The sequence below is a fragment of the Euwallacea fornicatus genome, chromosome 9 (assembly GCF_040115645.1).
Source record: "Euwallacea fornicatus isolate EFF26 chromosome 9, ASM4011564v1, whole genome shotgun sequence".
NCBI lineage: Eukaryota > Metazoa > Arthropoda > Insecta > Coleoptera > Curculionidae > Euwallacea > Euwallacea fornicatus.
The window spans coordinates 2500597-2520828 of NC_089549.1; the positions used below are offsets into that span (position 1 = coordinate 2500597).

The following is a 20232-nucleotide window of genomic DNA, read 5'->3' on the forward strand; positions in this document are numbered from 1 at the left end:
GAAGGTTATTGAATTTATTTACGTACATAGTTCAGGTTAATTCAGACTATATTATACTGCAAATATTTAGAATTTGATTTAGAATATGAAATTGACTTAAAAACAAAATATTCCATAGAAAAATGGATTCGACCCACGTATCTTTATTTCGAATCACCCTGTATATTTCAAAACCCCAGCAAAAATTTGCTTGTCTACAAGCACAAGCGTAAGGCCGCTTCGTTGACTCACCCTGTATACATCTTTCAATTTCTTATTTAAAGGTGTGAAGAGTTCTTCTGATACGTCTTCCTGTTTTTTTTATTAGATCATAAGTTTATTTTTTACCTCCTTTAATATCTTTTCTGTCCAGCTTAAAATTTCCTGTTTCTCATCCCAGATTGAACGAAAAACGTTTCGACACATCTAGTCCAAGTTTTGCGAAGAAAGCAAGCGAATCTAGTTATATGAGCAAAATGTCTTCGATGAGAATATCGGAATCTCGAAGCCCTAACTTTGGTGAGAGATCAAGCCCTGACATGGGATGTACCTCGAATTCCAGATTCGATAAACGATACAGCGATAATCGAACTTACGGCAATTTTAGTGAGGGTAAATTTTAATATCGAAAATCATACAATTTTTAAAAAATTACTCATAAACTCATACCTTTTCAGGTGTGGACACTAGTCCAATCGTAAAAGTATCAGCAATGGCTGATCACAGCACTAGACGTGACTCTTGGGATGCCATAAACAAGACCAAAAACATATTCTCCGAACGAAGTTTGGAATCTTTAGCCAACTTAACCGAGTCTCAGTTAGACTCCGACATTCGGAGGCAAAAAACTGAGGAACATAACAGGTCTCATAGCACTCAACCACCTCATCAGCAAACCTCTAAGCTTCTGCTGATATTTTAGATTTTTGCTCGACGAGCAGAAGTATAGTGCCCATTCGGATTATCGACAAAGTTTCTCTGAAAGAGCTTATGGACAAACATCACCTATTAAATTGATCACTAAAACTTCCGGGGGTGCATCGGCCATCAAAGTCCAGCCTGTTCCTGATGGAATCCTGGGGCAACCTGTGGAATTTGAGAGTACGATCTTTAGGCTATTTTAGATTCCTGATAGCAATGTTTTGGTAATCGATTGGAAACAAACAATTGTTTCCAGGGAAATGGAAAAACTGACCAATGCTCTGTATCTGAATTATTGTGTGTCTGATGTGTCGGATCTTAAGCCGGTGAAGAAGCCTAGTGTATGGAAACCGAAGAATTAGCCGTCATTTAATGGATTAATTTGGTATTGAAAGAACTTTATAAGTTTATGTCAACGGTCAGTTGCTCCATTTCCATGTACATTATACTCCTGATAGAGTTAATCAGCGCTCCAACAATTTCCCCCTTAATACTGTGACGACTTAAAAGCTTCTATGATCTATAACTTTATACGTAGTTGATGGTAGCGGTGCAGGCTCAGGCGATTTGGAGATCTTGGTCGAGGGGGGTCGAGTAACGTCCAGTGTCCGAAGTCTTGGAGGACAGAGGTTTAGGGCAGCGTTTACGCCGCACCAAGCCTTGCCTCATAGGATTGACATCAAGTTTAATGGGGAAACAGTTCCAGGTAAGTAGGGAGATTTGATTGGTGATGGTTGAACGAAGACTCGAACACATGGTCATATGGGTTCGAGGGACTTTATTGAATGTTGATTTTATTTTGCTCTGAGATCGCGCGTTTCTTAGAAGTATTTTGAGAGATATTTTTTTGCGCAGTTTCTTTTAAAGATATGAAAAAACTATACGCAGTGAGTTTAAACAAGTTTAGAATGCACATCGATTTTCCGTAAAATCTCTCTGTGTTAATGAAGAGAAGCTGTCAAATCAAAGAGTTTGATTAACTATTACTTACGGAAGCTTCGCACGTGAATTTTCAAGCATAATCAACAAATACGACATCAACATGTATTATCATAATTTTCCACCTTCAACCGATTTTTCCTTTTATGCTTTAATTCCTCCGTATGAGGTGCGATGGTTCTGATAAGCACCTGGGGTAATGTTGGTTCATAAAAGTTTTTCTGATAAAAGGTAAGTAATTTTAGCGTATTTTTATTATTCGCAATGTGCCCATGAATTCGAGTGCATTTTGTAATTCTAGCGGATCTTTTCCATTAGAACAGACAATACCGTTAAACTTAGGAGTCATCATTAAAGCCTTAAATTCTATAGAATGAGACTATAATCCTGGCAGTAATTGCAAGAATTAACTGAATGAAATAACCACTCTGCCTTATGTGAAAGTTGACAATAGTTGATCTGCCAAAATCTGCTATAAATCATCTTCATGAATTAAATATACTCAATTTCATATGAAACGTACCACCCAGTAATCGTAATAATTAAGTCGTGTAATTTTGGCAAAATAATGCTTCATAATAGAGTATCAAATGATCAGAGTTTCAGTAAAAAAGAACGAACGCCAATGGTTTTTTTTGTCATCGACCTTCTAGATTTTTAATTTATATTAGTACCCTTCATGTAGATTTTGCCAAATGACATTGTTCAACTGGATAATGCAACGTTGCATACTGCGCACATTACTCGAAGGTCCCTGGAACCAGCACAATTGGAAATGCCGCCGTGGCCTGCACGGTCACCAGACTTATCATCTATTGAACATCTTTGGTATGCGATGAGTCGCTCTCTTCGAAATTTATCGAGGCCTCCATTGTATGCCCTACGATACCACCTTGAGGGATCATGTAATGAAATACCCTAGGAGGATGTTGATCGTTTGTTGCAAAGCACGTCACGAAGAGGTCAGCTTGCATTTCTGTAGGAGGCGACGTTACTCATTATTCACTTGTTAATTAATAAATGTTGTGTTTTTTTTACTGAAATTTGATCCCACTTGATATTCTTTTATAAATCATTATTTTGCCAAAATTACAAAATTTTATTATTATTATTAATGGGCGGTGCATCTCATATGAAACCGAGTGTATATGAGAGGTGTAAATTCTGGTTCCTTCGTCATCTATTCCTACGAATTGGTTGGCAGAAACTCTTTCTCTATACAGGGTGGCCGTTTTCCCAGCTTAATCATTAGAGTTACGGGGTCGTCTAAATTCGGGCAAAAATTACGGATAACTTTGTCTTCAACTATATGTCCTTTTCAATTTTAGTTTCTCTAGCATTCGACCAACGTTTCAGCATCCTCTTAACATATGGCGCTGTTTTCGTTAACCATCATCAATACATTTTTTTGTTCTGATTCTGAACTTTTTTCCTGAACTCAATGACAATCAATGGTAAAGGCTTTCACTTATTTTTAAATTGGATTTTTCTCTGAATATTGGTTTATGATAACGAGTAAGTGTGGTCCCGACTTGTAGGTTTTAAATCTGCCAACTGCAAATTTCGAAAAAAATTTCGTGACATTTCGAAAATCGAGGAAATTTACCAAACTCCTAAGGCGCACTTCAGTGAGCACCAACAAGTTACGCACTTCGTCTTTTCGAGTGCCCGGCATGTCCATGTTTGAGCTCGAAAAAGGGTAATTCTCTAGGGCGATTGAGCAACATGTCGGTTTCCAATTCAACCGCTCTTCTTAGAAATGCGCTATTTCCAACTTGTTTAACATTTTTTTTCGCTCAGGATGTTATTGTTCCCCAAAAGTTTATTCCCCCTCGTTGTATTCAAAACGAACCTGCACATGCAATATATAAAAGCAAAAACAAAATGTGGTCTCACTTTCATTTTCCAAACACTGAAATATTAATCAAAAGTAATTAGGCATCACGAAAAGCGAAACAACATGAAATACAAAATGCACTCGGTGTCTTCACCTTGAAAAGAATAATAATTTTAATTGCGCTATAATTTGCACAAAAAATTAACTGATTTTTGTTAATCAGTCAGTAGCGTCCAACGGCATTTAACGATTTTAATTAAGTCCATTGTTCGAGGAGTGGCTTGTTGTGATACCCACGTATAGAATGAGTCGGTCGTATTCCTACGTTCTGCAAGAAAAGCAAGGAACCATTGAAACACTATTAACTGCTATTTTGCTTTCAAATTGTTACGTGTTCCGACCGAACGTTGTTACTTAACAATTATTATACAGCTACAAGGATTATTATTAAAACATCATTTAACAACTAATAAATGAGAATTGGTGGGTTCCATCACGGTTCCACCTAATATTCTCTCGCCGTTTACCTGTGGCTCACTGTTGATCGTAGGAATGCCCAACTCCCCTCGCCTCTCCATCCGCGCTCGCACCCATCACGGTACTTGCAATGGTACAGCGGTACCGCTTGTTGGTCGGCCGATCTACCAGGTACACCTTTTGACATACCGTATGTTCGGATATTATCGGTGCTCAGCTTGAACAGACGCGACATTTTGCTTTTTTTACTCTGAAAAATAGTGATTTTTGTCCGAAAGTTCGTCGGGAACCAGAGTATTGGTTAGTGGTTCTTTAGAGTGCCAGGTAAAGTTCATTTTAGTACACCCGAAGTAGTTCGTGTGAAAAGTATTAAGGCTCAAGGAGGTTGTATTTCGTGCCATCAGAAGTTTTAGTGCACCTACGTGATTTTCTCTTTCAAGCTAGAATTGATAAATATGGCAGTACTGTGCGAAGAAAAGTGGGCAAGTACCGCTGTCCTGGTTAAGGAAAAATTAAACACATGGAGTGATATAACACGTTTTGCTAAAGGCCGAAGGCCCCGTTTAACTTTCACTGCAAGAACTAAGGGAGATTTGGAATAGACAGATCTCAGTTCGGCTAGCCTGTGGGCTTCAAAACATTAATTAATGCTTTCTTTTTGCCTGTTGTTTATTAAGTTACTCATGTTTGAAACTGGATATGTGTTATATGCATATTAGTCAGCGTAAATAATTGGAATTCCTCAGTCGGCTGCTCTGGTTAACAAACCTATAACTCGATCAATTAAGGGAAATACTAACTAGGACGAAACAAAATTTAATCGTTATTTATACAAAAATTGACAGTGTCGGAAACCAAAAACCACATGTGACGAAATCATTTGGCCAAATTTAAGTAGGATCCTCAGTGGGGCTCCTCTGCATTGCACGTTACATCCTGGTTCGCACCACTTAGGGCTGCATTCACCATTCGGGTGCTGCGCTTTGGTAGGGGCCCAAAACAACCCGAATTGTGAGTTTTTGACTAAGTGCCTGTGAGAGAAACTTCAAAAGCAAAATGAAGATTTTGTTTGCACTCAACATTTGAATTAATTGAGTTGGAAGAGGCTCCTTATTTGACTACTTTCAAGTTACTGAACTAGCTACATAGTTTAAATCCACTGTAATACATGAAAGGTAATTGCAATTAATCGTTATTCCAATTAAAAAGAGATAACTCGTACTTAGTTATAATGAATAATTAATTTCCATGTCTCCTGATAAACGGCACATTTAGCGTTGATAAGATAGATGCTCTCAGGATGGCCGAAACGCTTTTACACATCTTGCAGAGCAGATTTTTACGTGTAGATAGGAATATCGATAACAATTTTTTATTTTATTTTGTTGGGGAATAACGCCTGACGCAGAACTAGGGGTTGTGCCAGCGCTGCAGCTGCGCATTATCCTCCCTTTGCCAAGGGTTCTGACGAACGCCCCTGTTAACGTTTCGGCGACAAATCATCGCCTCCAGAGGCTCGTAAAAAACGATCATTAAAAGGAAAATTTACAGGGTTCGTGTGCACGGAATATCGCTATTTAAAATACGTGAAAATTTCACATATCAATCGCTGAGGAATGACAATGTTTGCCTTGAGTCGTGCCTAATGTACCCCTACGTTAAGTCCCAGAACGTCGCTATTTTTTTAAGTGAGACACCCCGCATGCACAGACTTTAGTACCAGTTATCCCCCAAGAAGGGGCAGACATATCAAGGGGGCAACCCCATAAGGCTCCCTTGTAAGTTTCCTTTGTAAGAACTAGAGTTTGGGCACATTCCGTTGAACCGGTGCAACTGCAGTAGCGCTCTGCAAAATAACTAAAAAATGTCAATACACTCATGGTCAAAAACGCACCATTTTCGATATACAGGGCGGCAAAGTTGGAGTGAGAAAAAAAGTGAAACTTTGCCACTCTGTATGTTAAAAATTTTGCCTTTTTCCCATGGGGCCCTCGGCGTTTTTTAAATCATTTTGCAGATTGCTACCGCCTCTAGAAACATATTCATAGCGATGTGTTACACCCTCTATAATGCCCTCCCGTGCGAGCTATTACTCTCAGGAATTAAAGAAAATGTAAATAATGCTCTTCAAATTTAGAGAATATGTGATCAACAATTATTGCGTATTTAGTTGAAATTTATAGACGATAATAATAATAATTTAGAAAATGGAGAAAATAAGCAACTATAATTCGACGTGATTAAATTAAACCTCAAATCTAAGATTCGATATAGGTACCCTTGATTTGAGGAAATTGCGCTTAAGCGTTGGAATCAGATTCGATATGAACTTAACTGGTTACTTAGCTAAATTGCGAAATTTACTTAATGTTCATTCATAATTATGACTGAGTTCATGTCAGATCAAGTAAGTCAAACTGATTTCGCAAGTTTGTAATATTTGTGTTTCGGTCAGTTAACTGCTGGAACTTCGAGATTCATAAAACTCTTAGTTTTTCCTTGTTTGAAGTTAAGTACTCCCGAAACGAATTAATAATATTTGACTTTGATTCGAAGTATGTCAGAGCCCTTTCGCCAATCTGGAGATAGGATGGTGTCATAAAACCAGTGGTTCTCAAACGACAGGTGAGAAAACATTTTGGGAGCAAATGTCCCTGCAATGCCGCTCTTTTCAAGTATTTTTTTTCTTTTTTTTTTGAGGGGGGGGGGGGTTAGAGGAGGCAGTAGCTCAATTGCAAAGGTTTTCGGAGTTTTTGAACACAAACCGCAGCTTTACAGAAATTCCAACTTAATTAAAAACCTGCACAATTGGAATTCGCAACTCTGTTTTTGTTCAGCGGCTAATCGAAATGTGCTTTCTCATATGTTTCTAGTTGTACGCGCACCATGATAGTGCAAATGTAAATAACCTGAATTAACCGGAACTGTTTTATTTACGCCCACTTTCATATGAAATGCACCACCCAGCAGTAATAACAAATGTGTCTTGAAATTTTAACAAAATAATGCTTCGTAACAGAGTATCAAATGATCAGATTTTCGGCAAAAAAAAACATTTGTTAATTAAAAAGTTAATAATGTTGTCTTCGCGACATGCTTTGCCACAAATAATCAACATCCTCCTGGGGTGTTTCAACCCATGCTACCTCAAGGTAGTGTCGTAGATGATCCAAATTCAGTTGATGCCTCTGTAAACTTCAAAGGCGGCGACTCGTCATGTCCTAAAGATATTCGATAGGTGATAGATCCGGTGATCGTACAGGCCAAAGCAGCATGAAGGTTACTCCCAGGATATATATCATCATTTGATACTGTATTATGAAGCATTAATTTGCCTAAATTGCAAGCCTTAATAACGAAACCGAGTATATTTAATACCAATGAGTAAGAATTATTAAGTATATTACGAAAACCGATTTGCTACAAATAAATTGACCAAAACCCGTTGACAATCGGTGTAATAAATTACCGTTAAACATGAGTAACATGACGAATGTAACTGCATTTTCCGTACTATACCCAACTGGGTTTAAAGGCCTCGCTGAATTTACTGTGATTGCGTAAAACGTGTCAATACCACTTCTGATGTTGTAACCAAGGGAAGCAGTGTTGTTAAACAGGACCTTGGTATGTCCCTAGAAAGCAATTTAATTTACCGAGCCGCAAAACATCCGGAGACATCGGAATTTGCTTGAAGAAGATTGTATTATTGGTGGTCTTTAGTGGAGATCGAGTTCGGGCACTAAGTGACGAATGCGAATAACTTGATTACGCACCTGATTAAAATACACGATTCAAATAGCGCCTTAAGCTTCTGATGGCACAACCACGATCCCGGTTTTAATGCTCCTGGAAAGTATCGTCGTGTTTGTCTTCAAGGAAGCCCCTGGCACGTCAACATAATGGCCAACACTGGATCCAACATCTCCGTGATGGGCGAGTCCACTAGGCTCGTCCCAGCAAATTCACCGGCTATTTTCGAGATAATTACTAACACGAACTTAGCCCCCGATGATTTGCTGGTTCACGTGATCGCTCCGAGCAAACGATCTATTTCTGCACGAGTATTGCCTGGAAATCGCACTGGTTAGTACAATACGTCTCCATAACTAGCTATGGAGAATATTGGAAAAGTGAACCTAGTAGGAGAAGATTGTTTTGTTCTTCAGGAGTCCAAAGTGTCGAGTTTGTACCGACGGAAGTCGGTACTCATATAGTGGAAGTAGCAGTAAATGGGGAGAAGTTGCCCTCTGGGCCGTTAGTCGCCAAAGTTTATGACGCTGGGCTGATTCAAGTAGCGGATGTTAGTGGAGGGGTTGTGGGACAACCTGTACAATTCAGAGGTAGGTATAGATTTTTTTACTTATTCGTTGGGCAGTCTCGGGGATTGGGCAGGAAGAAATGTCTATGGCAAAAGTTTAGTTTCTAAAGGTAGAATATTTAAACACCTGAGTTAATTCTTGATTTTGTAAAATCCTCTTTTCCTTAGAAAGATGGCGACAGCACGAAAACATGTTTACATTGATCGGTCCTAAATTGCTTGAACCCGTCATCTTAGCATCTTTACCTGTGCGGTTCTCTTGAATCCAAATTTAAGATTTAGCCTCTGGCAACCTTACCGACAAACAGATATCATAAATTTGAAAAACCGGGCCTTAAACAGAGAAATTGACTTTATTTCGTCGGCTCTACAGGGTGTTTCGAGAGAACAGGGTCGTAGGTTGATGGCGGGTGGACAATCTAAAATGTGGCTAAATGCAGCCAGAATGATAGCCCTAGTCTGACCTTTCTTCGAGATATAGACATTTTAATAAATTTCGTCGAAATGAGAGAAAATACTCATTTCCCTTTCAATTCTATATACTTTTTATATGAAGTACATATCAACGATTCACCAATCATAACAATGTTTCTACAAATTCCTGCATTGATTTAGAACTTTATTATAAAAAAACATTGAACAAAACTAAGTAGGTGTCTATTTACACACATGGTTCGAAATGTTCTTCATTGCGAATGAGACATTTCTCCATTCTTCTATCAAATTCCTTTGACTAAACGGTCTTGACCACAGCAGGGGTAATGTGTGCACAAGCACTTCTTATCCTTGTTTTTAAATCTTCTTAGTTTTAAGGTTGAAAAAAACAGACCTTGACAAAGCTCCATACGAAAAAATCTAGTGGCGTCAAATCTGGGCTGCGGGGTGGCCAATTAACGGATTCTCTAGTCGCTGTTAATTTATTTCCACACGTTGCTCCTAAAAATTTTGTCATCGTCCTGGAATTATGGGCAGATGCATCATCTTGCTGCCACTACAACGATGTCCAGTCTTTCAAGAGAATGTCCTCCACTAGCGATAGGAACTCAACCATACGTAGCTTATATAAAAAGTGTTTAGAACTGAAATGAGGGTCGGACAATTGACAAATATTCAAGGGTTCCATTTGAAAAAAAAAAAGATATACCCGTGAATTATTTTTGGCGCACCCCGTATACAAAAATTATATATAGAAAATATGGGATGCTCTGTATATCTCGAAAAAAGAGCAGGCTACGGCTTTCGTTCTGAGGCATTTAACTAAGTTTTATGTAGTACAACTTTAATTTATTGTTTGTGAAACGCCCTGTATAGCAATTTTCTGCGTGGCAAAGTTTGGCATTCTATTAAAATTGTAATTTAAATCTTTGAAAGTTCTAATTTAACCCTGCTCTGGCATTTACCATTTGAAACCTACTTCGGTATGTAACAGCCAGATAGCAATCCTCGCATAAAAATGACCTCAAGGTTGCTAGTGCTAGTGCTAGTGCATTAATACCTATCAACGAATGATAATAATTGAAGTATGTTAAGTGGGGACGTTACTAGTACGATGCAAATTCAGGAATGTAGCTCTCGTCATTGCAGAGGTTGTTGCCTATGAGTTCCAAGAATAAACATCTACTTCTGCAAATCATTTCTACTACCAACTGCTGGTAGTGAAGGTTTGCAGGTAATCGATATTGACGAGGAAAAATTGTATATGTCGATTTATGCTTCAAATAATCTTGCCAAAAATCTATTCGGTCAAGCGAAAACTGAAGGTCCTACACAGGACTATGACTATCGTTATGATTGAGTGCACTGACCATGTCATGCAAAATTCAAAGGACCGTTGCTGATCGAACATTCGCCTTTCGCCAATTTAAAGCATTTGAGATTTTCGGTTGGAATAGATATACAGTATGTCCCCGGATGGAGTTACCAAGAGGAGAAAGTGTCTTATTTTTCTAGTTTACGAAAAAATTTATGTTCGTGAAAGATTTTGTTTCTTCCATAATGGCTGTGAATCATCAGTTTTCGTCATTTCAATTTTCCCCTTCGTTACAGAGAAATATGGAAAAATAGGTCCGGTTAGTTGAATATTCATCGGAGTTCCAGACATTGATTCTCCTTTTCGTGGCAACTGTAATCAAGGCTTTGGGTCTTTAAGTTTTTACTACCATAATTCAACAAAAAAAATGAAACTATGATTGAAACATTCAAACAAAAAAATATGGTCCAACAATACCATGGTAAGAAATTGCACACCGTACGTTCGCATTGTCCGAATTCGCATATTAAGAGCGATTAGGAAATAGGGATTGTAGTGGCGGCAATACCATACATGCTGAGATGAAACGGTACCGTTGGTGGAAAGCGCGGTTTCATCAGAGAATGTGACGATTCGATGAAAGTATTGATTATCTATGAGTTTGAAGGCCATCTACAAGCAAAAGTCTAGATGTTTTGCTTCACCTCCTGGTTCTGAACAGTGATTAAAAATTTGTTTGAAAGGATGAAGTTTCAATGTTTTTTGAATTGAAGAAAATTTTGCTTCATTTAGAACCAAATCCATTACAATAAGAATCGCAGCGTCATCTTGGTCTCGAGCTATTTCAGTTTTGTTTACGTCTAACACGGAATCAGTAATTAGGAATTTCTTGGTGAATTTTTGTGCACCACATCTCAAGATCTAAATCTGCGGAATCTTTTGATTAAATAAATTCAATTTGAGTCTTGCGTGCGATTGCCTTGACAACGATAATTGATTTTTAGACGAACATGTCGCCATTTCTCTATAACGAAAAGGAAAATCGAAACGGTGAGAAGTGATTCAACCGTTTCGGACTGAGCGAATGCTTTCATGAAGAACACATTTTTCTGATGAAAAGAAAAATAACAGACTTTCTGCTCTGGCAAGTCCATCCGGAGCCATGCTGTAGATGACTTCGTGAAGGGAGCTACCTCAGCAACCGAACGTACCTTTTCGTTTTGCTCGCTTCATGGTAGAGTTACTGCGGTAACCAATGGTAATTTAAACTTGGAAAAATGACCATAAAATGCGGAAATTAATTTCGTAGTTTACGACGCAAATTCCGATAAGATCAATTAGGTTTGCTCAGATTAGAGGCGAATTCTGATCTTGAAAGCGCGATCAATGGGCTTGATTGATTGGGTTGATAAGCCGTGCTGTCCCGCGTCAAACCGATTCCAGGTGATGTACCGCAGTATGCGCAGTATTTACTGATACGTTTTTTCTGGTCAGAAACTACTAATACGAAGAGAAAGTACCCATCGCGCAAAAGTGGTTTTGATTCTTAGCCGCGCATACGAGGACAGTCCCAGAAGTACCGGACAGGACATATAGATGGTGATTTTTTTGTTAAATAGTACAAAAACCCAACCTTAAAAAGTTTACCTCTGCGGTTTGGCCCAGTGAGGCGATGGCGTCGGTTTTTTGGGGCGCACGTGGAGACATCTTTATCGAATATCTCAATAACGGAAGAGCAATAAACGGAGAATATTAAAAATGATTTATTGCACCTTTGGGCGAAGGAATCAGGACGAGGCGACCGCGAAGAAAGTCGCGATCGCCAAAATCGCTCCCGTTGGCTTCGAACTCTTTCCTCGCCCTCCCTATCCGCCAGATTTAGCCCCTCTTCCGGATTTTTTTCCGAACTTAAAAAAATGGCTCGGTGGAAAGAGATTTTCCACTAATAACGAAGCGGAGTTCGAGGTTGATGCCTGTTTCAAAGCATCCGAGGCTTCTCGCAGCAAACAGGGTTTGTCGATGGGGAAAGTGTGTCAGTTTCAAAGCAGACCATGCCGAGAAGCAACGTAAAGTTTTCCGAAATTTTTTTTCTTTAAGTGTTGGGTCGAGGACCTTTGGTGCGATCCTCGTGTTTCACTCGGAACCTTTCTTGCTTGCGCATAGGAAAGTGCCATTAACCCTGTTATCAAGCTTGTGCTCAAAAGCTCGAGCGTAGTTTATGATTTATGACCAATTAATTTACTCGATACTAATTGACTTTTATAATTTATAAGCATAGAAAAATCTACATAGTTTGATAAAACAGCCGGTTAAAATATGACTCTCATTAAAATCACGAACTGTTACTTTCGTACTTCCGCACCATTTAATTGCGCAAACACTCGTGGTAGATTATAAATTTATTCTCACACTTTTAAGTGAACCACTCGAGCATATAACAGAAATCTGGCCTGACATTTACGGTACTTAACAAGTCAATAATTAGTTTCCAGGTGTCTTTCTCTGAAAAAATAAAGAAACACCATGGAAATGCTCTCATTGAGGACCCATCTTCCTGTGATCTTGAACGACAATAAATATTTATGTAACCTACTTGTAACGGTTTCTTAAACAATTAACGAATTCACGCACCATAATAATTGGTCCTAACCAGCTCCACGTCGCGCTTAAACCTCCGCAGTTCAGAACTCTTCAGATCTGCAAAGAGAATCGTTCTCTCAGATTTCTGTCCGTGCGAACTTTAGGTGAGTCAAGGGGAATTCAGTGACTACAATAACCAAACTACCCACATTGTTTCAACTTTGCCAATATTTAATACATCTCTTCCTGCTTCAAGGCCCATTACCCAACCGTAGTGTATACCACTTTGCATTTACCTGCAACTAATTTTTAGTGGACGCCAGTCAAGCGGGGGAAGGCCAGCTGGAAATCTCCATAAACGAAGGTGAGGTCCCTAATCACGTGCAAGTGGTGGGAGGAGGACGCTGCCTCGTCTCCTTCACCCCGGACCAAGCCAAACCCCACCTGATCGACATCAAGTTTAATGGAGAAACTGTGCGAGGGTGCCCTTTCGTCTGCGCAGTCGCCGATACCAGCAGGGTCACCTTAAGTTTGTCCCATTTGGAGTTGGTTCCGGTGAACCAACCCAGTTCTTTTCACATGGGGGTGGCCGGTGGGGGAGCCGCCGAGCTGGCGGTGGCTGTCAGAAGCCCCGTCGGGGAGCTCCCGGTTAAGGTCACCGGTGATATTCATTCAGGGTTCACTGCGGAGTTTACCCCGGTGCAAGTCGGTGCTCATCAAATCAGTGTAGATTACAATGGGAGGCCTGTGCAGGGGACCCCGTTCATAGCGAAGGCTTTCGATTCCAACAAGGTTGGTTGAGTTTTTGGGGTCGCAGTTAGCTTTCTGGGAAAAATTTGATTGGAAAAAAAGACATTTTGACTGAAAAATATAATTTAATTATTTAGAGGTTAAAACCTGTCCCGTATGCTTTTCTAATGTAATACTGTATCGTCTTTTAAATCGTGTCAATTCAAGCGTCTTTGTTTATTGGCGAAAATCCATCCAGCTTTTCAAGAAAATTGATTTAAAGTTATTTATTTATTTATTTTTTTTTGATTAAATTTTTCTCGTCTGTCCTACGATGAACAACATACTCTTTGGAGATTATATTTACGACCACATATGAGGTCATTGAGGGTCGTTTATGCACAAACCCGTATTGGTCAAAGTGCCTATTTCAAATTGCTTTGACCCCACGTTCTTTGTCGATACTCTCTAAGCCCCCATTGTTGAGATTTGTGAAGAATATCTTCGGAATGGAAGACGACATAATACAGGAACATTTATTATCTTCATATTTCGGAGAACACAAAAATACGTTTTTAAGTTTTCTTCCTTTTTCTCTTTCTTCGTTCTTATTTTCTTCATGGCGAGACCTTGGAGCGTGCTCACTACGACTTGTGGCAGTATTGGAGAAGCACAGAAACTTACGTTTAATTTACGTGCTTTTCTTTTTCTAGTGTTTTTTTCTTTCCTCCTTTTCCATTTTCACGTGACTTTGAGTGCGCCAAGAAAGTTGTCTAGCCTTACGCAAAAGATAAATTGTTTGGTTCATCGAAATCTTTTCCTCCCTATTCGTTATGTTTTTTGAGTGTTAATATTTCTCCTCAATTACCTATTTCTGTTGAAAAATCGTCTTTTTCCTAATTTTCACTTTAAACCTCCTTTTCCTTCATTCGCTTAATTTTCATTTTACTTCCCTCGGAAGTTCTTCGCTGTTCGTCGTCGTTTCCAGTTTTTGGTTTCCGTGTGACGTCAGTTTTCATAGTTGTTATAGTCTGAAAAAAAAATTCCCCTTTTTTCTTTTCCAGCTCTCCACGATTTAAGGAGTATCAGTGTGAATTCAAGTCCCACGGGTTCAAACTTGGCTTTGAGGACGGCTATTTTAGTTTCTTGAAACGGTTTTCTTTTTCATTTTCTTAGCGATTCTCCATCTGCATCACTCCACAGGGCCCTTCAGAACTATGGGCTCAAATTTCTAGGAATTGCGCAGTGCAACAATAAAAGGCATCGGAGTATAAAAATCCATGTTTGTAAACGTTTCCCTGACGTGCTACGGCCTTATGATCCTTTTAAGACAGTTATGTGCAAAAAAGGTTTTTATCGAGTTTTAGTACGTTTTATTTTAATTTATTTGTACAAAAAACACTACAGTAATTGTTCAAAATGCTGTTTTCGAACTTCATTACACCTGTGTAAGCGATGCATATGGTTTTTGCAGAATTGGCTAAAAATATGATAATCGTTTTCACCGATTTCCAATGCCGCAGTGATTCGTGTAATCAGTTTTTGCTTTGTTTCTTCTGGCGTTTCATGATCCAAAGTCTTTACATGTCCCCACAGAAAGAAATCTAAATGTGTTAGATCGGGCGACTTAGGGGGCCACGGAACTGGGCCACCTCTGTCCATCCAATGTCGTCCCAACTAATGAAACACCCCGTATATCTGTAGAAGTTATCATTACATTTTAAGCAACTTATCTGAGACTACTCCGAAATCTTATTCTTCATATTTGATTCTTACGATACGTAATGATGTTCAACCTGATTTATATCATCGAATTTTTAAATCTTCTCTCTATTCTTCTACATCCTCTTCTATGCGTGACTCAGCCTAGATGCCTTGCATTACATTTGCGTTATGGAAACCTTCACCTTCTTTCATGTTCTGTGACTTTCTTATCCTGGAGTTCTGACGTATCTGTAATTTAGTGCCCTTGCTCCTTTTTAGGAATTAGCAGTTAATTAATTTCTATTATTCCCCGCATTAATCAGTGCCATAATGAACTTTTATGTGACCCCTTAGGTAAAGTTTGAATTTCCCGACAGGTAACTGTAGGTACGGTAGCCCGAGGAACAGTTGGCCGACCGGTCACATTCTCTGTTGATGCCAGCGAAGCTGGCGAGGGTAACTTAGAGATAACAATTTCCGCTAGAGGGTTAAACATCCCCACCCAAGTACACCCCCAAGGCAATGCCAGATTTGCCGTCAGTTTCGTGCCTGCCGAGGCGTGCGATCACGTTGTTAATGTTGCCTTTAATAAGAGACCGGTTAGTAGTTGGTACTGCAGAACCTTAGAACCCGAAGAGATAGATTTCTTGATAATTTCCCAATAAGAACAATGAAATTGAGAAATCTGCTTCAAAGGGATTCGCTAAATCTCAAAATTAACGGCAACGCTAACAGACTTTTTTCCTGTGACCACAAATAGGTCGTGGGTTGTCCTTTAATCGTGTCCGTGGGGGGAACTGGAACGGGGCCCAGTGTTACCTTGCCCGGTCCTGGACCGGTACACAGAGCTAGCACTTTATTGATTAACCACCCTGGGAGACTGGAAGACATTGAAGTCAATGTAGAGGGTGAGAATTGAATTGCTAATGACATTGGGACGTTGGTAGCTGGAGAGTAAAGAGAAACGGGTTGTTCATGGCATCGGGGGGTGTTAGAGAGTCCTTTGCTTGCATGTGTAATGGTTGCTCAGATTTGTCATAGTTTTGACTTGGTATTAAGCTGCATGTTTTTTGCTTGACTTGAGCTTTTTTGGTAAGCTCAATGGTTTCATTGTTTGGGTTTAATAAATACACTTTTCAGGACGCAATGTGTTACTTAAGAAGTAAGATATTCAGGTCATAGCTGTTATGTAACGATGAAAATAAATCATGCCTGTTTTCCCACTTTTGTCTGTTTTTCTTTTCAGTCATTTCACGGCCTTGCACCTTTCTTTTTTCATTTTCAGGACACCGGCGATATGTATATTAGATAATCCCGTCCGTTCCTCATATTGTCTTTGTTTCTAATGATTATATTATTTTACTAACAGTTCCTTTGCCTTTCCTTTATTGTAACTAACTTTGAAGCAATAAATTTTTGAGAATGTTTGTGCCAGCCTTTCGCCTCTAATGTGATGTAACCGTTTGCTCTTAAGGCTTCCTTTGTGTTCTGCCATTACTTGAATTTATTTAACCAGATTTCATTTACGTAGTAAATTAGCTCGTCAATAATTTATGAATTTAATATGTTAATTAAGTAACAAAAATTTAAGTAAACAAGAGAATGGCTCTTATTGAGCAGAAGCTATTGTGTGGCTATTGCTTACTTTTCTTCAATTTGAAGACTCAGTAAAGGACATTTTGCATTTTAAATTATCATGGTTTAGCTGGAAATTTGATGACGAAACGTCGGGGGGGGGGGGGTAGTGAATTCCCAAAAATTATATACTGCATCTTCAACGGCTTAAAAGTTTTAAAGCTTTTTTTCGTTATTATAAGTATAATCGAAATTGAAATTTTTTTAATTATAATTTATGGTGTTGGTGATTCACTAGAAAAATATCAACAGGAAATTGGCCTGAAGATGCCCTAAAAAGTTGTGAAACATAAAGAGTTTTTTTGATATTTTGATGTTTTTTGATCAAATTCCCAAGTAATCCATAAATAGCTTCTGATCTCTTTTTATATTTTGTTTTTAACCAGAAGAAAGGCATTTTTTTTTCAATTCTTTTCATTCTTTCTCGGTCTTTGTGGACTAAAAAGGGTGCATGTTATATGTTTTCTTGTCCTTTCGTGTTATTTTTCCTGACCTTCAATAGCAACAGGATTTTTTACTATGCATAGAAAATATTTTTCTTGAGACACGTAGCAAGTAGCACATTGCGTTCGTAGTGTAAGGGAGGGTTTACAGTGGTTGATATCTGGACGTATCGAGAACATAATATGTGGGGTGATCACGAATAATCAGCTCATTTTTTCATTGTGGAGTGGTCGAGTTGCTCACTTGAGGTCAGTCGTTGCTCTATCGATTTTCGGAACACATAAATGCGATAACGTTGGAAACGATAATGTCGCAAGAAAACAAGAAATAAAATCTTTGATCAAATAGAGCAAATAGTTAGTGGCTCCTCGCTAGAGGGAGACGCGTGTTAATTGCGACTTCATATTTCTGTCTATTTCGGTACTTAACGACATTCCTATAGACGTGGTTCTTGCAACATGTGGCATCCGCCTGAAACGTATGGGTACTTCTTAATCGTCCTCGGTTCAAAAAACCATTTAAATGAATCAATTTATTCTTATTTATTTAAACAAGGTAATTCATGAATGCGCAATTGATCCATAGTGGTCTTTCTAGGTATCTATTTAGTACAGGGTGTCCCAAGTGAATGAATCCCATGTGTATTATGGAGACTGTAAATGATTCAAAATGTCTCAAATTAGAAAAACAAGCATTTCTGGATACTTATAGATGATATTTTTAAATAAAAAATAAATATAGATCGCCAAAATATGAACAAAAATTTTAGGCGATTTTCGCTAACTGTAAATTATGATTAAACTATTTGAGGAATTTCTATGAAACTTGGCAATTTTTTATTATTTACGATTGCCATTTGAGAGTTTTCTAGGATCTCCTTCGCCCATAATCCCATGAACTCACTTAATCTGGGACACCTTGCATATTGACGTGTGGTTCTCACCACCCATGAATGAGTTGTACTCCACGTTTTTAAAGAATTTTTATTACTCATACGGTGTCGGTACACTGAGTAATTATCTAAAAAAAAGTTTTTTTAAAGGAGCAAACCCTTGTGATTTCCTTAAATTTTACAGGGAATATCTGACCGCTTCTTGTGAAGTACAACCGATCTTTATACACGGCACTTTAGACATAATTAAGATAGAAAAGTGCTCATCCAATCATGTGGCAACTATACGAAATTTTAAGCCTCGTTTCCACAAAAACTGTTGGAGAAAAGTACATGTGCGGGATAAAAAGTGCAACTAATCGTCCAGAGAATACGAGAGAAGAGGCGATAATATTGAGGGTGTCTTTTCTATGGACACCATCACTTTTTCGCGTATTTCGTGAAGAACTTGAGGTGTGAGGTCCATCGAAAAAGCAACCACGAAAAAATGCATTTTTGCATTTTGCGTCTATAAGTTCAACGATATTTCTGTCCAACCACTTTAAACCTCCGTTTTTCATGAATTTGCATTCCTTCCGTTTACTATTCAAGTAGCACGTAGACATCAGCATAAGTAGTTTTGGTAGTCACCTCAGATTCAGGGCAATGAAATTTCTTCCAAACTGACTGAAAAAAAACAATTCGAAACCAGCAACTTCTTCCATCACAACGTTGTTCTCAATCTGATTAACACCAAAACAAAACTTGAGTACTCTGCTTCTGCAACACTATCGCTTCTGAGATCTCAGGTCGTAGATTACGCACCCAAACTTTATCCATTAAGATCAAGAACAATGAAACTGAAAACCTTTTCACCTGATTTTTATTGCCAACTTATCCAACCCCTCTAACTTTCCCCCAACAAATAGTTCCTTCCTTAGCTCCCTATTCCCAATAATCGCCAACCTCATCGCAAACTCGACTCAGGTCCAGGAGGTCAGGCGATACCCACTCAAGTCCAGACCCTTGGAAATTGCCAGTACCAAGCAGAATTCGTACCCAGAGTTGTAGGAGAACACCGCATCAATGTATCAGTTTGCGGAGTACCTACAGTGGGCAGCCCTTATGCTGCCAAAGTCTATGATGTGCAGGCCATTAAAGTCAAGGAGTCTGGTACTGGGATCGTGGGGAAAGCGGTGACGTTTTTAGGTCAGAATTCCACGTAGTTTTTTAATTAGTTTACTTAGTTGCATTAAAACTGCAGTGGAAACCAGCCAGGCCGGTCCTGGCAACCTGGAGGTGACAGTCAATGGAGGCCTGGTACCGACTTCAGCCCAAGCCCAAGGCCCTCACACCTATGCCATATCTTTCACTCCCAGGGAACCAACCGTGCATTCTGTGGACTTGAGGTTCAATGGTCAAGACGTACCAGGAAGTCCCTTTAAGTGCAATGTAGTATCGGCGGCCCGCATTCTTGCTCCTGAAGCTTTGGATAAAGTTTCAGTTGGAAGGGCTTGCAGCTTTGTAGTGGAAAGCCCTACGCCCCCAATTGTGGAGGTTTTAGGGCCTGCCAGACGATCCTTGCCCACTCAAGTAAATTAAACTTGAATTAATCCGATTATCGGAGAATATCCATGCGTTTGCCAGGTCAATCCTCAATTGGGCACCACTGGAAAATTTGAAGTTTCCTTTACTCCTGTGGATGTCGGAGATCACAGCGTCGAAGTGCGTTTACCTAGCGGCCACATCGAAGGGAGTCCCTTTTTGGTCAAAGCTTATGATGCCAGCAGAGTTACTGTTACTGACATAATGGATGGAGTAGTGGGAAAGCCAGTTTCCTTCAGCATTAACGCTTCTCAGGCCGGTGCTGGAAATCTGGAAATAATCGTTGCAGTAGGAGGGAGGAACGTACCCAACTTTGTCCAAAGCGAAGGCAATGCTCGGTTTAAGGTCAACTTTAAGCCCACTGAAGCAGCCACCCACACCCTCAGTGTGAGGTATTACTTGTCGCTTCTACAAAGCCATCAGGGCATCTTCAGATATTT

The 20232-nt window shown here is 39.2% G+C and overlaps 1 protein-coding gene across 5 annotated transcripts in view; it reads left to right on the plus strand.

Annotated features, from left to right (window-relative positions):
- Positions 1 to 20232, plus strand: part of jbug (filamin-type immunoglobulin domains fbug) — a 37996-nt gene that overhangs the window by 13206 nt on the left and 4558 nt on the right. For 2 of the 5 annotated variants that reach the window (XM_066285754.1, XM_066285756.1), the window contains 12 exons: positions 380 to 591; positions 657 to 843; positions 902 to 1080; positions 1439 to 1606; positions 8033 to 8239; positions 8323 to 8496; positions 13118 to 13596; positions 15615 to 15836; positions 15998 to 16145; positions 19175 to 19396; positions 19452 to 19780; positions 19835 to 20184. In XM_066285754.1, coding sequence (XP_066141851.1) covers positions 380 to 591; positions 657 to 843; positions 902 to 1080; positions 1439 to 1606; positions 8033 to 8239; positions 8323 to 8496; positions 13118 to 13596; positions 15615 to 15836; positions 15998 to 16145; positions 19175 to 19396; positions 19452 to 19780; positions 19835 to 20184 — 2877 coding nt within the window. Of the gene's footprint in view, positions 1 to 379; positions 592 to 656; positions 844 to 901; positions 1081 to 1438; positions 1607 to 4272; positions 4478 to 8032; positions 8240 to 8322; positions 8497 to 13117; positions 13597 to 15614; positions 15837 to 15997; positions 16146 to 16522; positions 19397 to 19451; positions 19781 to 19834; positions 20185 to 20232 lie in introns of those variants that run through there. The other 3 variants (XM_066285759.1, XM_066285758.1, XM_066285755.1) reach the window with 3 other exon arrangements.